At 33.7% G+C, this 21222-nt stretch overlaps 1 protein-coding gene across 6 annotated transcripts in view; it reads left to right on the top strand.

Annotated features, from left to right (window-relative positions):
• LOC115877665 (Down syndrome cell adhesion molecule-like protein Dscam2) overlaps positions 1–21222 on the top strand; it is an 84338-nt gene that overhangs the window by 14052 nt on the left and 49064 nt on the right. For all 6 annotated transcript variants that reach the window (XM_030893929.1, XM_030893928.1, XM_030893926.1 and 3 more), the window contains 5 exons: positions 1200–1356; positions 9295–9561; positions 15602–15858; positions 18105–18309; positions 18489–18669. In XM_030893929.1, the coding sequence (XP_030749789.1) occupies positions 9399–9561; positions 15602–15858; positions 18105–18309; positions 18489–18669 (806 nt within the window). In that variant the 5' untranslated portion in view covers positions 1200–1356; positions 9295–9398. The remainder of the gene's footprint in view (positions 1–1199; positions 1357–9294; positions 9562–15601; positions 15859–18104; positions 18310–18488; positions 18670–21222) is intronic.

The raw sequence follows: 21222 nt of genomic DNA, 5'->3' as shown, positions 1-21222 counted from the left end.
GAAATACTCTAAATACAAAAAATGTTCATTTTTTAATTCTCCGTCTATTGAAAAAATAATATACAGGGTGTTCCATTTAAAAACAAAGAAAATTATTTTATATTTTAGAAAGTTTGGCATGAATTTTGAACATCCTGTATAATTTACGATTTTCATATTTATAACAAAGTAAGTACAGACCATCTAAAGTAAGTACTTAATATAGTTTTGATTTCAGAACAGTTCTTGTATTTTTAATAATTTTTTTAAGAATGGGCTGAAAAATATATATTTTTGATTTATTTTTTAATATCTCTGAAACTATCGAAATCCATGCATTCATATCTTAGGGTTATGTAAAGTTATCTGAAAGGAAGCCAAAAATGCAATAATATACAGGGTGTTCCATTTAAAAAAAATCATCAAGGTCCACTCACACGTTTTTGAGCCATCCTATAGAAGTTAAAATATTTTCCTAAAATACATCCTGGTACATACTTTAGGTTTGCACTTAAACAAAATGCTCGGGTTTTTTATTCTAGGAGCTACAGATGCCCGACGCACTATTGCCGGACCCTGTATGTCCTTAGTGATAGGAGAATGGGATTTTCTGTAGAAAATTTAGAAAAACAGTTAGTTATTGGTTTATTTAAAAACGATGATTAGTTTATTTAGATTAAGTCCTAATTTCATTTGTTTTTGTTATTTCAATATTTTTTATTTATAGTTTTTGTTATTTAAATATTTTTTATTACAAAATATTAGGTATATAACTCATTATAGTTTAGTTTGTTCATATAAGTGTATAGTTGTTTTTCTGTATAATTATTTTTAATGCTCGTTTATTAAAAAATATTAATATTTTTCATGCTTTTTTAAATTTACGTGCATATTTATATCCTTATTTTCGAAGTATTTTGGGCTTTTTTAAGTGCTTATTTTAGGCTTTTTAATGCTTATAAATCCGCGCTCTAGTTATAACTCAAGAAAGGGGGACACAATTTAGATCGCAATTTAGGGGAACTATAAGGTCGCGGTGATCAACTTCCCCCCTCCCATTTAGTCTACAAACGTAATAAGGTCCGCGTTTCATATTTTTAAGTTTTATACTCTTCAACCTTATTCCCTTTCACACATCTATGACTTTGTACAAACTACCGATTAACGAAACTCAAGTACGTGGTGATTATTTTTAACGAATTTTCTTGATTTTTTTCCAGATTTCCGACCTGCGACTGATATTTCCGAATGGTTCGCTTATTTTCCCGTCGTTCCCTAACGATCGCTACAGCCACGAAGTGCACACCGCCATATACAGGTGCAAGCTAAAGAGTCCCCTGGGAGCCATTCTCAGTAGAGAGGTCCACGTTAAAGCAGGTAATTCCAGTTACTTTACTTTAAACGGGGTTTATTTAACTTCTAGAGCAATCTAAATAAATTAATAGTTAAGTTAAAATGTTAACATTAACCTCTTACCTTAACGATGTTAAATTTATATCTTCAGTTGCACCACCCTATATACAATATAATTTTCTCTAAAACGTTGTGAAAATTTGGAAAAGTATAAACGGGATTGGCAATTTTAGAACAAGCAATTTTTTTTATGAAGAATACATTTTTTCCAAAGTGTCAATAATAAAAAAGTTTGTCCGACAATCCGGGAACATACTGTATATCAGAAAAGTGGTTAAAACCTGGAAGCACAGAATATCTAGCTACGCAACAGAAGCCTCGTTACATGTATAAAATTCTAGGTAGCAAAAGGAGATAGGCTTTAAAAGCCTGTCTCCTAATCAGATATTTTGATGTGGTAGTTTCGCTACTACATAATAGAGGGCAATAAATTTAAAAGAAAACAGTTTTCTACAAACAAAATTTAAAAGAATTTTGTACAGTGTTGCCATTGTCTAATTCAGATCGTAATACTTCCTGATAAAGCCTACCTTCAAATTTGCTACATCATTTAAACATATTAAAATAGATCACAGATGTTTTTTTCAGTTTGCCATGTTAGTTGGAATTAAATCTTATGAGCTAAATTACAATCACTTCCTGACGTTTGATTGAAAATTGAATCCTGAATTTTCATTGTAATTCGGCGACAATATAATAAGTATTGTTCTACTATTATGATAACACTTCCTGACGTTCGATTGTGTTCATACCAAGTTCATATCATATAATCGGGAAAAAACGGCGTTAGCAATAGCTATGAAATGAATATCGCTGTCATTTTATATGTAAATTTATATGGGAAATGTTATCGATCGTCCTTTTCCAGCCAACTGGACGCCGTTTTTTTCAGAAGCATATCAAATGATACCATAATATAGTACTATATTACGATACATGGCGTTCGATTGGGCTTAAACTTGGTATACTATATCTTCAGTGACATTGTAATATCATGGTACCATGGAGCATATAAAGTGGTACCTTCTATAGTACCATATTTGATGACATAGCAATATTAGGTACATGGCGGCATTAGGGCTTAAACTTGGTATACTACGTATTTTCGGTGACATTGTAATATAATGGTACTATGATGCATATCATCTGGTACCATAATATAGTACCATATTATGTACATGGCGTTCGATTGGGCTTAAATTTGAGATACTACGTATCTTCGGTGATATTGTAATATTATGGTACCATGGAGCATAATAAGAGGTACCATAATATAGTACCATATTACGATACTATTTCCTGGCGTTCAATTGGGCTTAAACTTATTATACTACGTATCTTCGGTTACATTGTAATATGATGGTACTATGATGCATATAAAGTGGTACCTTAATATAGTACCATATTTCAATACCATTACCTGGCGTTCGATTGAGCTCATATTTGATATATACTTGCGTATTTTTGATGACATTGCATTATTATGGTACCATGAAGCATATCAACTGGTACCATAATATAGTACTATATTACGTACATGGCGTTCGATTGGGCTTAAACTTGGTATACTACGTATCTTCGGTTACATTTTAATATGATTGAACTATGATGCATATAAAGTGGTACCTTAATATAGTACCATATTACGATACCATTTCATGGCGTTCGATTGCTCTTAAATTTGGTATACTACGGATCTTCGGTGACATTGCAATATTATGGTACCTTAAAGCATATCGAGTGGTACCATAATATAGTACACTATTATGATATCATTTCCTGGAGGTCGATTGGGCTCAAATTTGGTATACTTGCGTTTCTTTATAAAGATTTGTTTAATTAATAATTTTAATTTATTTTACGAATTTTAATTTATTGTTCGATGTCGTGACAGCAACTTTTATGCCGAACTAATATATTATTAATTGTACCTGTGTCACTTTTTAAAATCTACCTAGGTCTATATAAATAACGTGGCAAACGGAAGAAATTTGTTATTATAGTATTTTTTAGTCAGTTAACATTTTTTGTACTGCATTTTAATAAATTATTTCCATTATTATTAAACTTATATTTCATTACTAACGTTCCAGCATTAATAAATATCACTATCCATCGCCCTGTATATTATTAATTTTAAAGGTAATTAAATTTATTTTCTTAGTTAGCATTATAAGGTAGTGTATATTAAAAATGTATATGTTTTGTAATAATATACTTAAAACTATTTTAATAGCCAAAGGAATAATTAATATAAGTGTATCTGACAAGAAAAGAAGAATAGAAAGAAACACATACTGCATTATACACAATAAAAAGAATGGGATGCCAATTCAAGTCTTTTTGAATCTGGCAACTGTGCATATTTAGCCGAGCTATAAGGCCGTCGACGAGCCGTCGATCCAAAACCGAAAGTTCAAAATTTCTAATTATATTCTGATTATGATATTGTCGCGCCATCTAGTATTCTATTTGTGCAATTTTAGCTCTTTCATTTCGAGTATTTTTCTGTTGCGTAGCTAGATATTCTGTGCTGGAAGTGAATATCATTTTATTAATACTTACAACAATAAAGCATATCAAAGATTCTTCGTATCTCTGCTCTAATATTTCGATGGCTTATAGAAAGTGATCTGGTTTGGCTTGAGGGAATGTAATTGATAATTGAGAATCGTGTGTATTTTTTTCTCAAATTGGAAAATATGTTCTTACATTCCACGTGGTTAACCTTAATTCTAAAAGGAACTCTAAATAATTTATTTTATTTTCAATGATGTTACCTAAACCGTACCTCTGTATGGTTGCTCAATTTGTACCAGTACGATTTAGGAAACTAACAGGTCTAAAGGTGCGTTTAGACTTGAGCACGCACGAGCTGAGCGTACGCGAACGGCATTCGTTCGCGCTCTCGGCTCCGTTTAAATTAAAAACTTACTTTTCGACGAATGAAGTGATCCACTTGTGCGCGAACAGCAGTGTTGTGTTGGTGAACGCACGCACGTACGCGCACAAAACAAATTGCCGGTGCAAACTGAGCGTTCGCGTACACATAAAATCCCTTTGAGCACCGACCAAAAACCGACACTAGACGGCTCGCGTTCGCGGCGGCTTGCGCACAGTCAGATTCAGAGTGAGCGTACTTGAGCATTCGCAAAGGATCAGTGCGTGCCTGCTCAAGTCTAAACGCACCATAATAGGGCAACTATTAAGACCTGCCATGTGTGCACTCAATCCGTGTGTGCACGGTCTTAATGTTCGCAATATCACAAACATCCAGTCCAAAAAAATTGTTAAATTTTTTAACTTGTGTAAGGTTTCAGGGTATGTTTTCCTGAATAGATTCGATTATTGTTTAATAATTAAGTAATCATTTTCATTGTATATTAGACAATCTATTTAGAAATGTATAATATAATTTAGAATACCTCTAACATCATCTTGCTTTCAACACCTTAGGCAGTTTGTCAAAGTTTAGCATTAACAAGGTAAGGATTATTTCAGACAGATCCGAAACTAACTCCTCTGGCGAACCGTGTCAAAATATATATAAGAGAAGCTTATTGTTCTCTGAAATGTGGGATTTCGCTTCGTAACCGTAATATAGGGCAGAGCGGTCGTAAAGTGCAGTGCCAAATGAATCTTGGGCTTCGTACGATGGTATAGTTAGAATAATTGTATCATGTGTATGGTATATTAATAGCAAAAGCCATATAAACTCCTGCTGTAAGGAATATTGAACATAGTTTAATTTGAATTTCGAAATATTTATTAAGCATTTTTATTCATACACCATCTTCTTTTTTACGTGCTGTCTCTTTCGTGGAGGATGGCGATCACATTGGCAAAATCTTCACGATTCACGGCTTTCCTTATGAGTTCTTCAAAAGTTAAGTGAGTCCAATTTCTGATGTTCCTCAGCCAAGATAGTTTCTTCCTGCCGAGACATTTTTTTCCTTCAAATTTACCCTTAACTATTAGTTGTAAAACGTGGTGTTTTCCATTTCTCAATATATGCCCTAAATATGATGTTTTTCTTATTTTTATTATATTGAGCAATTCTCTTTCTCGGCCTATTCTGTTGTAAACTTCGGCATTTGTGATGTGGGCTGTCCATGGAATTTTCAGCATTCTTCGATATATCCATGTTTCGAACGATTTGAGGTGATTCATCTCTTGAACTTTCAATGTCCATGTTTCTGCTCCGTATAATAGAATGCCACGTCCTTTTCTAATTTGAAGTTCAATAAAACACAAGTTTACAGCCGGGTGGTCGGGGTTCAAAGATCTTAATAACAAGGCGCCACGAGATTATACTCTATGAACTCGGCATAAAAGATGTTACTATTAAGTAGACTTCAACACTAACCTCGAACTGTTGAGTGTAACTACCATGAACTTCAAATGTTACTATAATTATTTAAACTTAAGTAACTCTAACTTAACTATGAGAACTACTGTGAGCTACGGTGTATAGCTATGGGGTGGCTACAGCAGGGTACAGCAGCTCGGTATACTGTCACTGGCGCCCACGGATGTTAGCAGAGGTACAGGTGTAAGGCAGTTGTTGAGACTTCAAGTGGTGAACATAAAAAACCCTAAATAATATTAGTTGTCTTAGAAAAGAGCCTCAATTATAGAACAAGGACTAGCACAACGTGTAGGAGTTAATAAACGTAATAAAGAGGGACTAATTAGATCTGAACTTTACCTCAACGAGGGTTTATGATGTCCAACGGGTACCTCTACACGGACAACAGGAACGGATGGAATTATGGACTGTTCTGTGCTGTACGGTCTGGATCGGTCTTCTTGCTCTACAATTACGAACAACCAAATAAGATCTAAGAAAGATAACACTCAACTAATGTTTCTACACCACGTGGGCGTGGAAAAGTCGAAAACCAGTCAACAATACGAACAAAAATCAGTTGAGCATTGACTCAGAATAGGCAGAAGAATTATAGCATACCTTCGAACTCTACTCAGGGACTTCATGGGCACGTACAATCGGAACAAGGGGTGAAAATTCGGCTATTTAATCCCTTGACGGAAATTTGGTCGGTGCTCCATACAAATTCAACAAAATCCAACCACGTCTGTGACCAAATGTGTTTCGGAATTCTTAGTCCTTCTCTAGGAAGACCTGCTAATTATCAACAGGGAATGCTTCATGAAACAGGCAGCCAGTTCTTCACACGATGTTCTTCGGTCGGGAAATACACAAGTGATGCAAGGATTCGATTTCCTTCACAAAATCAGATTTCACAAAAAGGCAAAAATAAAACTCACAAAAAGGCAAAAATAAAAAATGATGTTCTAGAATATTTTTCCACAGCCATATTTCATATTCGGTCAATGAACGAACTTAACTCAGAAATTCCCACAATTAAATGAACGAATTGCACACTGCGATCCACATCAAAAATAAACAATTTAACTACGAAATTTTATCTCATAATTAAAATTTCAATAACCAAAACAAAGGATAAATAAATCCAAAAACATCTGATTTGATCTGACAGTGACAAGTGACGGACAGGTGATGATCAAAGATATAGAGAGCTCGACAAAAAGCCTACTAGCTGGTGTGCCCGGTCCAGTGACAATTCATTATCAAAATGTAGCTGTAGCTGTATAATATCGCGGTGTATATCGGGTTGCATAATTTTAAAATTTAAATAAAATAATATTTAACAATAAAATTATAGTAAACATGATGCAAAAATAATAGTTATTCGCGATAATTTATGAGCTAGCACACAGAGGTCGTTCCTCTAGTAGTAGTTACACCTAGTTCTCAGCTCAAGGTCCAATCTGGGGTTCTGGAAAACGTTCTTCATTTTTAAAAATGCATTTCTGGCTTGTTCTATTCTGGTTTTTATTTCCACGTCGTTGTTCAAGGTGTTAGCTATCCAGGACCCCAAATATTTGAACTTGTAGACTATTTTAATTCACACACCACATTTTCTATATTTCATATCAATAATTAATCGTAAATAATTACGTAATCGAAGGATTGTCACGGGGTTTCTAACAGGACACTGTCTCCTCAACGAACACCTCAGTAAACTGAAACTGAGAAACAACGGCGAATGCAGATTTTGTGGGGAAAATGGGGAAACACCAGAACACCTTATCACTGAGTGCGCCGAGACGACGACCATTCGTGCCATGAACCTTGGTACGTCTGATGTCGAGGATGGAGAGCTGGACTCTGTGGAGCCGGCTCAGATACTGGCTTTTGTTAAAGCCCTGAGACTGTATGATGAGTTATAACTCGTTATAACTCAAGAAAGGGGCACACACAATAGAGATCTATAAGGTCGCGGTGATTAACTCCCCTCCTAAACATTCTACATTCTACGTAATCGAAGGCGCGATTTTTAAATTCATTGTTGCCAACCATTGACATATTCGGCCCGAGCTGATTAACTGAAATTTAATTTTCGCGCTGGGGATTCAGGTGGTAACTCTGTTGTAAAAAATGTCAATTTGCCGCATTTATTTATTATTATTTTCTGACATTGTCATTCGTTTTGACACTTTAGTGTTGTATTACGAGTTTTTGGTATAAATAAATAGTGTTATGAAACTTTAAGCTTGAAAATGTTTACCAGCAGACCTTGCAGTCGAACATTGTTCTTTTTAGAAACCTCTTTTAGTGTGAAGTGTACAAGATAGCTTAATAGCCGTAAAAAACTCATCGCAACTTTATTAGAATATTTTGAACGGGATAGCGGTAGTAATGGCTCTTTATGTCCTTTAAGTGCTGTTAAGAAGGTGAGTTTTGTTGGTATAAATAATAACTGTTATATATTTATAATTCATTTACTTTTGTTTCCTGAAATATTTTGATTAAAAGAAAATATATAAAAGTGGACAACTCTGTGCCGGTCAAGCTCAATCAAGTGACTAAAAGTTTATTTTTGTATGAACTGTATAACAACTGTGAATTAATTTAAAAACTTTAGTATTCCGTAAGAAAACCTATTAACGTTTAATATATTATTCTATTCTATAAGTAAGGCAGAAAACTGTTTTAAACTTGCAGAGCTAAAAGGTTGTTTTGTTCCGTTCTCTTTGTTATTCTAATGCCAGTTTGAATAAAAGAAGCAAAAGTCCTTTTAAACACATTTAGTTTTTAACTTTTCAATTTAGCTAGATAGATATTGTCTACTATTCCATTTTGAATTTTATCCAAATGATTACATTTCTATGGACTATTTATAGACACAAACTAGTCGATAATAATAATTTAAGAAAGTACTGTACGATCGAAAAAAAAACGGCGTCCAATTGGTCTGGAAATTATGATCGATGACAATCCCCATATAATTTTACAGATTAAATGACAGGGATCTTCATTGTATAGCTATCGCTGGCGTCGTTTTTTTCTGTCATGTATTTTCTCATTATCATTAAAGCCCTTTGTATCATTATCATAATATTACGTCGTGCCTATGGCAAATATTGCCGGTTGTCATGAGATGTTTCTTTGCAAATCTGATATTTGTCATTTTCAATATTATTCTGATATTTTTTTGACTAATTTGAAATTAAATCTGCATTTTGTTTAGTGCAAATTGGGATCTTTATTGCAATAAAAGTCAAATCCACTAAATAGTCAAAATGTAGCAACTTGTCTCGTCTCTACTCTATTATTTTGAACAGGAAAGAGAGCCTGACGAGTTTCATTAGCTGTTAAACTGCGCTAGAGAGGTAAAAATTGATACTGTCGCTTAAGTTTTGCTTACATTAAAATTAGGTGAACAAACTTCTACGACTAATTGAAACTACTAATTTATTCCACTGATTTCGAGGTTTTGAATGAAGCTTAATACTTTAACTTATTCAACACATCGTATCGCCCTGTATATTATAGTTGATGTGTTTCTGTTTCAGTGATTAAACAGAAGTACGACATTCAGGTTCACGACGAGTACGTGATCGCCGGCAACACGGCCGTGCTCAAATGCAAAGTGCCGAATTACGTTTCGGACTACGTTATGGTAACGTCCTGGATCCAGGACGAGAACATCAATATTTACCCGAATACGGATATCGGGGGCAAGTACGTAGTGTTGGGCAACGGAGACCTGTACATAAGCAACGCCGGCCCGGGGGACGGGTACAAGAACTACGCCTGTCGCACGCTGCATCGATTAACAGGTAAAGTTAACCTAAGTTATTTTTATTTTTATTTTGTTGCTTATTATATATTATGAGTTGGAAAGTATTTATACTAAAATTTATGGAAAGCTGGAGTTAGTTTTCATTCTTCCCGCATTTTTTCTTGTTTTTTTTTTGTGAAAGTCAAATGTTAAAGCACTTAGCAAAATATAAACACTCAAAATCTCACTCAAATCGGAATAACGGTTCTTAAAATATCTAAAAAAATGTGTTTTTTTTTACAAATTAAGAACATTTGTATAGAGGAAAACTATAATATTCTTTGATAGAGGTAAGTTCTGTTCAATGAACTTATTTTTATTCCAAAAATATGTAGTAGTTCCGAGGGGTGTCTCACTATTGGAATTACCTGTACATTTTCTTGACAGTCGCTGGCAGTCATTGGCAGTCTCATGACAGTCGCCTATAATAATTACATGGCAGTCATAGGCAGTCTTCTTCATAGTCATTGGCAGTCGCTTAGCAGTGGAAGGATATTGTCGCGACCTAGCTGGGGGTTGTTTGCTAGGGTCGCTATACCAGGTTCTCTCTCTCAATCAAAACAACCATTGAACAAAATGTGCATTTATTTAATATAAAGTTCACAGTATAATACAATTTTGGGGAATGCCAAGATTTTACGGTTTACTTAAAGAAGTACTTACAGGAACATCTTCACTCTGCGCTGTCTTCTGCTAACGGACTGATAACGCGAATTACTGACCGTAATAATGCGACTCACATCGACGGACTAACTTCCTCGACTCTCTTTAGCATACATTTTTATATTTTCTATCCCTCGTGGTCATCGCCGGTTACGTCGTTCAATCTGTTTTCGTCTAATTACATTCACCTGGCTATGACCATGAGGAAATCGAACTTTGGTAGCCTGCGTTTGACTATCGACCCGAGATTGTTGTATTTTAATTGTTTAATTATCAATGTTATTTAAAAACATATCTGGGTCGATGTCATGCAGGTAACCGATCTCTTGGGCCTATATCAAATTGGTTTACTCGAATTATATTTTATTTACTAGGATTATATTATTTGTGTTTTTTCCCCAATTTGATCTAAACCCAAGTTGACATCTATTTAAGTCTTGACATATCCCCCGGGCTTGGAGAGCTGGTCCCCAGCGATAAAAAAAATATTCTATAAAGACTTAAATAGGAAACACACAATAAATTCTTTACAAATACAAAATAAAAGTTAATTACAATGCTACAGTGATCCTGAAAGTCATGAAAATAAAATAAAAAAAATATATTTTTATCGTTCACTCTTTAGTCCTGTACAATAATAAGGGTCCTACTCGATACCACCCGTATTGAAGAAGTGCGTCGTCCTTGTACGTTGCGTCCTGTTGCGTCCATTTCAACCATAGACTTTAACCGTAGCTCATATCAGTTAAGTAATGCACACGCCAACACTGCCTTCGCCTTTGTTTGTCTGGTTGCCTTCTTATCCATCGTATACTTCTCTCCGTCCGCGCGCTTTGTTTCAGTGTCAAACGGGCGACGGCCTTTTGAAATTGCTGGAATCAGCGGAATACTGGACAATTATTTTTTTCTTTTCTTCATTAGTGTACTGTTTTCATTCGAGCCAAACAAAATTTACTTGTTAATATTTCTTGGTTTTCTGGCTTCTCTGCGGTATTATGGGTTCAGTGGCTTGTTACTTCAACCATCCAAATTAGTTTTTTCTCCAGGCTGGTTATTGCTTCCATATCCGTATCCAAAATTTCCATACATCTCCAATCCATTAGAATTCGAGGCAAAAAGGCGAGCGGCGTGTTTAACATTTACTCAACTGAACAGAGCTTGTGATGCTGGAAAGTTTCATCTTACTGGTGTGGTTGGAACGTGTTTCCAGACAGCAACTCATTTCTTCCTCCGACTTCTTAGTGTTGATTGTGGCATCGGCAGGTGTGATACAAAGATTCATGAAGGATTAAAGAGTAAGTACGATATTTAATTCACATCTCTAATATCTAAAACAGAATAACATTTACGTTATCAACTATTCTTATTAATTCCCTATGAAATATGTACAGTTTATGTTTGTCTTAAATATTTTTTGAATATGCATTTGCTCAAAAAAAATATATATAGTTCTAATTATTTGCTGAAGTTCCTTATATTTATAAAAAAAATAAAGATTTAAAATATGACTTTACTTATTACTATTTAATTAGTCAAGCTAAGCACTTTGTATTATTATTTATATTTAAAAATAGCCTCCAACTATTTGTACTTCAGCAAAAGTAGAAGAGTAAGTATTTATTATAACGTTTACATTTTCTTTTCATTTAGGACGAGGGGAAAAATTATATATATATGGCGAAATTCATCAAATTCTTTCTTGAGAAACAAAAATCGTTACGTATCTTTTTAATTCTGCCTACTACATTACATGTCCTTTATGTCCTAAGTGGTGAAAGATTGTTTGGGAAAAGTCGCGTGGCTTCTAATAACATGTTTTGTCAACATGGAAACATATACAATAAACAGTCTACAGAAAACAACACAGCACAAACAGAACAACATACATACATATTGACCAAACTATCGCCCAGTTTATTTTTCTTTTTTATTACTAACATAAATTTTAAATAGTATTGTTTCTGACTCGGGAAAAAAATAATCAAATTCAACTAGTACCTCTAAAACAATCACGGCTTTTTAAAAAATAATGGGCATCCTAGGCCAAAATAGTCACGTGACGTTGATACTAGGAATAAAAATAACAACAAATCAACTAACAAATATAATCCGAGCAGTTCTTTAAAACTAACGTAGCTATTTAATCCCTCCACCAGGAGCTGTAAATGTAGTAGGTTTGAGTATACTTTACCTCAGCTTACCTTGAAAGTATTTCTGTTCTTCCTTTTTTTTTAATCCTTATTTTTGCTCAATGTTAGAAAACAAATAATATGTCACCTAAAAATACTCAAAAATAGATTAGTTTCTATCAGTCTCTTGTTTTTTTTTAGTAATATAATATAAACGTAAAAATATTCTTAAATGCTACATTAATTAATCAGTATCCTTTATCGTGATCCATCGTACTTGGCTTAAAGATTCAAACTTCAACTTTAAATATGACTCATAAGCATCGAGTCCAGGGAGGGTGGCTAGGGTGGATAATGATATCCTTCGCCATCTTGGCGTTTGGCCTTTTGGTCATCATATCCAGTGTCCTAGTTGTGCAAGAAATGGCATGCTGGGGTCTAAATTCATCACGAGTTTCTTCTCTTGGAACGTTTGTTTTACGATCAAGAGAAGAAGGAATCCCGGCAGTACGTGTACATTTTTTACCCGAGTGAGACACCCCTCGAGTAGTTCTATCTCCACAGAATATTGAGACACCCTGTATAGGCCAATCAAATTAGAGGGGTCACTTGAAAAAAAGTGTTTGAAAGCTAATGATTGATTTGATTGGTTCATTTGACGGGAAAGGGTTTCCTAGGTTTGCACGATTGCTCTACCGCCGCTCGACTCAGGAGGCCCAAAAGATAGCAATATTTTTTTAATGAAAATGAAAATGTGATAATAACCGAGAATAGAATTAATTAATAATTAATGAATTGAGCACAACGTTATTTGGCATTTCATCTATAAATGTTGTTAATCTTGAAAACCTTTTTACTTCAACGATTCCTAGTTAAAATTTATCCAGAAACTTACCCGTAATTATATATTCGCGGAGCTTTTCGTTTATTGTTCCAGTGCTACGGCCACAGCGAAATATCCAATTAAATTAGGTTGTATTAGTGCGCTCGCGAGAGTCGATGTCGATTTCCGCTAACGACCAATTAAGTTTCCAAAATTGAAATGTATTTCGTGTCCTGGCGGAAGTTCGATGACATCTGCGACGTCATTCCGACTTATTGCGACCGTTGGAATTAATGCGCAAAGTCTAGATTGTCACGGGAATGCCCCGGTGAATTCTACGGGAAGATAGAAATGATAATGCAATGAATAATATGAAAGTGTAGAGCTATGCTAATATTATGTAATACTTTTAACAAAATTTTCACTTTTTCTGTAAATTTGAAATTTGTAAATTTACACTTTCTATAAATTTACAATTTTTCTGTAAATTTACACATTTTCTGTAAATTTACAATTTTTCTGTAAATTTGCTTTTTTCTGTAAATTTACACTTTTTCTATAAATTTACACTTCTTTGAATTTACGCTTTTTCTGTAAATTTACACTTTTTCTGTAAATTTACACTTTTTCTATAAATTTACACTTTTTCTTTAAATTTACAATATTTCTGCAAATTAACACTTTTTCTGTAAATTTGCAATTTTTCTGTAAATTTAAACTTTTCTTTTAATTTACGCTTTTTCTGTAAATTTACGCTTTTTCTGTAATTTTACACTTTTCCTACTAATTTACACTTTTGTAAATTTACACTTTCTATAAATTTTCGCTTTTTCTGTAAATTTACACTTTTTCTATAAATTAAACTTTTTCTGTAAATTTACACTTTTTTTATAAATTTACAATTTTTCTGTATTCTGTAAATTTACACTTTTTCTTTAATTTACAATTTTTCTGTTAATTTGCACTTTTTCTGTAAATTTACACTTTTTCTATAAATTTCCACTTTTTCTATAAATTTACGCTTTTTCTTTAAATTTGCAATATTTCTGCTAATTTACACTTTTTCTGTATATTTGCAATTTTTTTGTAAATTTACACTTTTCCTTCAATTGACGCTTTTTCTGTAAATTTACGTTTTTTCTGGAAATTTACACTTTTCCTACAAATTTACACTTTTGTAAATTTACACTTTCTATAAATTTACGCTTTTTCTGTAAATTTACACTTCTTCTCTAAATTTACACTTTTTCTGTAAATTACACTTTTTCTGTTAATTTACACTTTTTCTATAAATTTACATTTTTTTTGTAAATTTACACTATTCTATATATTTACACTTTTTTTTTAATTTGCAATTTTTCTGTTAATTTGCACTTTTTCTGTAAATTTACACTATTCCTTTAATTTACGCTTTTTCTGTAAATTTACACTTTTCCTACAAATTTACAGTTTTTATAAATTTACGCTTTCTCTGTAAATTTACACTTTTTCTGTAAATTTACACTTTTTCTATAAATTTACACTTTTTCTCTAAACTTACAATTTTTCTGTAAATTTACATTTTTCCTGTAAGTTTACACTTGCTATAAATTTACACTTTTTCTGTAAATGTACAATTTTTCTGTAAATTTACACTATTCTTTAAATTTACACTTTTCCAGTAAGTTTACGGGTATTCTGTAAAGTTGCAATTTTTCTGTAAATTTACACTATTTCTGTAAATTTACACAAAAGTGTAAATTTACATGTAAATAAATGTGAATAAAAATGTAAATAAATATATTACAATGCAAATTTACAGTTTTTTCTGCAAATATACATTGTACCCCAGAAATAACAAGTATACAAGTATTTTAAGGCGTGATAGATCTCTATAAAAGAAACATATTTTCTCTTTTTCAAAATAACAGAGTTATTTTACTTTGAAAATTTCCAAAAAAAAATATTTTTTGCTTAAATTTTGAGAACCACTGGATCTTTTCTGGATTTTCTTTCTTGTAAATTTAATCTAACTACCCGTGCCATATTTTCAAAAAAAAAAATTTCGCGAAAAAACCTCAGGCGTGTTTATTTCTCGGGTTGAACTATACTACCAGTTAAAATATTTGCACTTATTTCTGGGACACCTTGTATAGTTTCTCTGTAAATTTAGTTTTTATGTCAATTTCTGCCTTGACAACACAGAAGAACGGAGACAGAAGTTTGATAACAACTGTCAATTCGATTAGTCTCAATTTTTGTCTCAGTCATTCTAGATTATTCGGTCACAAGATAGACAAAAAACTGACTTATTTCACTTCACTGTTGGGCAGTACGAAGTTACTACACAATTTTAAGTATGTTATTATTATATTTTAAGTATGACCGTACTGTAAAAAATTATTATAGACTCTAGTAAATATATACCAATTTATTTTTTACAGGTGAAGTTAAAGCTTCAGTATACCCTGGCCGTATCATTGTTACGGAGCCCAAAGGCAACGTTCAACCAAGAGTAACCGTAGACAAATTCAAAGCTACCAGAATATCAGTGGGAGATGACGTGACCTTGCCTTGTGTCGCTCAAGGCTATCCAGTACCCGGATACTACTGGAAAAAGGAGTTAGATGGCCAAATGGTTCCCGTAGCCTTGGGAGAAAGGATTACGTTGCTTAGTGCTGGTTTATTAAGAATATCAAAGGTAGATGCTGCTAGATAAACACCTTGTTGATTTTTTTTTTGTTTGTTTTACTAATGTTATTATTATGATTGATTTTATTTGTGATGACTATGATACAGCAATGATTGAAATAGATGGCTATTCTGATTTTGCTTGTTTCAAAAAAAACTCAAAGTTAAATGATATGATTAATTTTTGACCAATGACTAAAGAATTCAAGGACATGTAACGCCCATATACGGGCTGCAGCTGAATTCGTGATATTAAACCCCATTTTTTGGAGGTAACGAATGAGTCGACAGCTGGCAATTAGCGACAATTTTAGCGATTTTTAATAGTCTATGTGTAGTGAATTTTGTATAAAAGTTATTACAATCGTGATTAGTTGTTCAACTTTTAAGTGTAAAAGCCGCAGCGATAAGAAAGAGCCAGGAGTTACGTTTCATGGGTAAATAAACAATTCACTCCACCTTTTTAGCGTTTTCTTAGTTTTCTTATTGAATTTGATCATTATTATTCTGATATTATGTGCTATACGTCGATACTAGTTTTGTACCTTTTGTTAACATTTTACTACGTTTTTTTTTTCGTAATTAATTAGTATGATACCACCGCATTCACCATGTAGAATGTAGAATGTAGAATGAGTAAGAGGGAGGGGGGGTAATCACTGCGACCTTAAAGATCTATTATGCCCTCCTTCCTTGAGTTATCACACAGTCTATAACCCATCATATCCCTGTTGTAGAGGGGACAAGGTATTTCCCATCCTCCTCTGACAACAGTTCTTCCTCCAAGGGTACACACCCTTCCACAGTTGGAGTTTGCCCTTCACAGTCGAGGAGCTTTCCTCCGGCTGAGGAACCCGTGAGGTGGAGGCTGGAGGATCTGTCTCCATTTTCTCCACCTCTTTAAATTGGTCTCTCCTTAGACCTGATACCGGTGTTGTCCCGTATCTATAATAGAGGATATATCCCTCCTTCTCTATTGCCTCCTTGGATTTGAGGCATTCACCATAGGCGTAGTCAAAACATTTTTAAAAAAATATAAATATCTCTTCAAGCAGCTAAGTTAAGAAAAATATGTGTCACGGCACTGTTTGGTGGTATGGTAACAATTTGGTCTCGGGTGGTATTTGTCCTTGTATTCTTTAGTCATTGTTTTTGACGGTATTTAAATTCGTTTTCCCTAATAATGTTAGACTAGTCAAAACGAGATGAAAATTAAATTGATTTAATCTGAAAGTTTTCTAATGTAATTATTGAACAAGTGGTATTAAAAAATATAGGTTAGGTTACACGCTAGTAATAAAGTGTGATAATATACAGGGTGAGTCTTAAATAAGTGCAAATATTTTTAGGATTTCAGTAGATCTCCATAAAGGAAACATTTCAAAAGGAGCCATTTAACTTTGATAATTTCCCAAAAAAAGTTTTTTGATTAAATTTTGAGAAAGACTGGATTTTTTCTGGGTTTTCCTTCTTGTAAATTTAATCTACTACCTATGTTGCCATATTATCAAGAAATTATGGTTTTTAACTAAAAAAATTCCTGAAATTTTTTCAAAGAATTCCCAATTTTCAATTTTTTTCGCGCAAAAAACCTCATAATCGTGTTTCTGGAGTCGAAATACACTACCTCTAAAAATATTTACACTTATTTTAAGACTCACCCGGTATAAAACACATATTATTGAAATAACTACATAGACTACTTTAAATATTTTTTAAAGGGGTTGATACAACTTAATCTATATTTTAATAACGCCAGCAAAAAAAACGTGACAAGGGTGATATTTATTATACCGCCGGGATAGATTAGATGCCTCCAGGGCCCAACTGCTCGGGATAGGGTAAAAATATTACCTACCTCTAAATATATTATAAGAAAAAAATATAATTTTTTTTATTAAAATTTTCTTTATCGATAGGTGCGATAGTTGCTAGCTCAATCTATTTTTTGAGTTTACTTATTTCTCTTGGAAATTTACAAATTTTGGAGATGTTGTTATCAAATCGACATATTTTAATGATTTCTTCATTTAGAGGTTTATTTGCATTAAATTACTAAAATACTATTTGTTTAAATATTTTTTTATGTGCCTCTAGTAAAAATCTATTAAAAATGCAAGACTTGCAAGAGTCTTGCAGCAAGACTAGGACCAAGACTACTTATTAACTGTAACACCAAGGCCAAAAGACCAAAGGAGTCTTGGTCTTGATCTTGCATTTGCTCACCAGATTCCATAATTAGCTATTATGTTTTAGATCCGCCTAGAAGATCGAGGTGTCTATATTTGTTTCTCGAACAACAGCGTCGGAGAAGAAAGCGTCAGGGTAACCTTAGAAGTCACTTCGCCTCTTTCCGTTCACGTACAACCCCAAGTCCAAATAGTAGACGTAGGAAAAACAGCTCACTTCCAGTGTATTATTAATGGTTATCCAATAGCGAGAATCAATTGGATGCACAACGGTAAGAAATTCGTATTGACAGCTATCAAATAAATAAGGAAAGTTAAGAAATTTGAAAGGATTTTATCTGCGTAATAACTGTTAGGTATATTTATTATTAATTTTAAAAAATCAGTTACTAATAATTTAACCCACAGTACTGATAATAATGTTATTAATGGAATTATTGCTTTATTGCAGGAAAGCCAATTGCTCCTGATAGTAGAGTTGAGGTGCTAAACGATCCACCAAGACTGACGGTCAAAGAACTGACCAAAGAAGATCGTGGAATGTACCAGTGTTTTGCCAGTAACAACTGGGATCAGGCTCAGGCAACTGCTGAACTCAATATGGGAGACGCCAGTCCAGAATTGATATACTGGTCAGTTTGTATTATTAAGCTTAAATTATGGGGTAGTACTGGTCAACAGGAAAACATTATGCGCATGTCCAGCCGCCTGGCAAACGTGGGAGAATTTCCAGCAACCATTTTTTGAATCCGAGATGCAATGATGAATTTTTACAGCCATTAGAATTTTTAGCCCACCATACCAACGGGTATGGTGTCTGTCTGTCTGTCCGTCTGTAACACGATAACTCAAAAACCGCTAAACCGATTTTAACCAAATTTGGCACCAAAATACTGTGGCACCCCAGAATCTGACCATTAGTTTTTGGTGAGGGGTTGGTAAGGGGGTATGGGAGGGGGTTAAAAATTTTAAAAAATCGTAACGCGGTTTTCAATTTAAGATTAGGAATAATATTCGCAACAAAATTTGTAATAACATCAAAATCAGTCGAAGTCGCAGTTTTTGAGATAATTGATTATTAACATATTTTAGTATGGGCGGCTATACGTGCCTCCCGGCGCCAATTTTTTTTATACATATCTGATTATATTCATCGCAACAATATTGATCAACATTGAATAAGAAAAATCGAGCCAATTGAACGATTCAATTAAGTTATATCGAGTTCAGCAGTTTAAAGATATTATTTTTAACTTTTTCTATTGTGAATTTGAGTGTACGAATACTCCTTATTATCGTACTCAGTGTACGATAATAAATAAATAACGTTTTATTGTACAAAAAGCTAAAATAGCTTCATCGACAAAGCATTTACAAAACAAACAAAAGCGGAAAAAATATACAAATAATAAAAAATATCATACAATTCAAAAAAATTCAACAATTCAAGTAATTAAAATCACAAATGGAACATACGTGGACATTGCAGAACACAATTGTAGTCATTTAAGATTTAACCCCCATTAAACGATGTAATAATTTGCATAATATTAATCGTAGTTATTATAAATAAATCAACTTCTACAAACTAGTTTCTAATTTTCTACATGTTCGAGAGAGTTACCGGTTACCACCCTCCCTCTTGCACAAATTTATTTTTCGTTCAATTTTATTTATATCTGTTTGAACAGATCTTCTTTTATCTTATCAATATTGTAACGATGAATAGATTAAATATTTAAAAAAACAGAGCCGGACTTGAAATTAGTTTAAATGAATTATGTTAAAGTTACCGAAACAAAAAAAAATCCGTATTTAAAAAAATTAAGTTGGCTTCTGTATCTCACAAATTATCAGCTAATTTGAAAATATAATAAAGTGGCTACGAGAATGTGCAATTAGTTTTTTGATTTTCTAAAAAGTAACGACAGGAAAAAATAAAATGGATTTTCAAAAAAATCCGTTTTTCCAAAAAACTCAGCAATCCTCGAAATTTTTAAAACTTTTTGATGGTATCTCGGTGAACGTCACAAAGCGCAACTTTGCCCGAATTTAACCATGTTTGTATCTATTACGGTTACCGAAATACCAATACTCGTATCTCGAATTTGTAGTATCACAGATTATACAGATTATAATCTTTGTTTTTTCTTTATTGTTTTTCGTGGTTCCAATTTTCGGAATCGGGCACTAGTTAGGTGACTAGTTTGCGCACATAGCACGCCCACTTATGGCCTCTAAAATTGTGCACAGCGCCTGACCGGCACAGTTATTAGAGGGATATCGGAAAACCGAATAGCGTCATCCAGTATTTACGCGTACCTTATCATGGTTACGATATGCGCGAGTCAATTTTTAACGCAACACCCGCTAATAACGTTACCCCCTGACGTAATTTGCGGATCAATTACACCAAGCGCTATTTCTAAATAACGTTTAAAAATTGCTTAAATGGGCATGTGCGGGTACATTTGACAACCGGGGCCGGCCGGCGAGCGGCGAGATCTTTTATTTTAAGTTATGTTTGAATTGTTTTGAATTATTACTTTAGTTTTATTAGGTAATTTGATATTTAAGTAGCTGGGATTAGTTTTAATTAAATAAATATGACCCAAAATATGGATTCCACCTCTTCCAATATTAAAGAACCTATAAAGAGATTTACAGCAGATGACGACTTAGCCCTTCTAAAGGTGCGTATTCATTATCCGCACGAACGAACGAACGAACGAACGAACGAATGAAAGTGCGGTATATTTAGACGGGGACCGAACGCATGCGGCCGTTCGTTCGGTCGTGCGCTCGACCATCCGCTTCGAGTCCGTACATCAAAGGCGTTCGCCTGCGTGCGCTTTCAGATTTAAGGTGCGTATTCATTATCCGAACGAACGACCGAACGAACGAACGAACGAACGAACGAATGAAAGTGCGGTATATTTAGACGGGGACCGAACGCATGCTGCCGTTCGTTCGTTCGTGCGCTCGACCATCCGCTTCGAGTCGGTACATCAAAGGCGTTTAGACGTCATGGTACAAAGAATACAAGGTATGATCGATAGCGGCTCCAATTTCGTTCAGTTCGCGCCCACCACCTGTGACGTCACTAGGAAAATAATGAATAAATAAAAATAAAGAAAGTTGACAGGAGATCTGCATTTTTGAGGTTATGGTTAAGAATTGTTTAT

The sequence above is a fragment of the Sitophilus oryzae genome, unplaced genomic scaffold (genome assembly GCF_002938485.1).
Source record: "Sitophilus oryzae breed Bouriz unplaced genomic scaffold, Soryzae_2.0 scaffold_1496_pilon_pilon, whole genome shotgun sequence".
In the NCBI taxonomy this organism is placed as follows: Eukaryota; Metazoa; Arthropoda; class Insecta; order Coleoptera; family Curculionidae; genus Sitophilus; species Sitophilus oryzae.
Note: the sequence above shows the minus strand (reverse complement) of the source record. Positions and strands in the feature narration are given on the sequence as shown.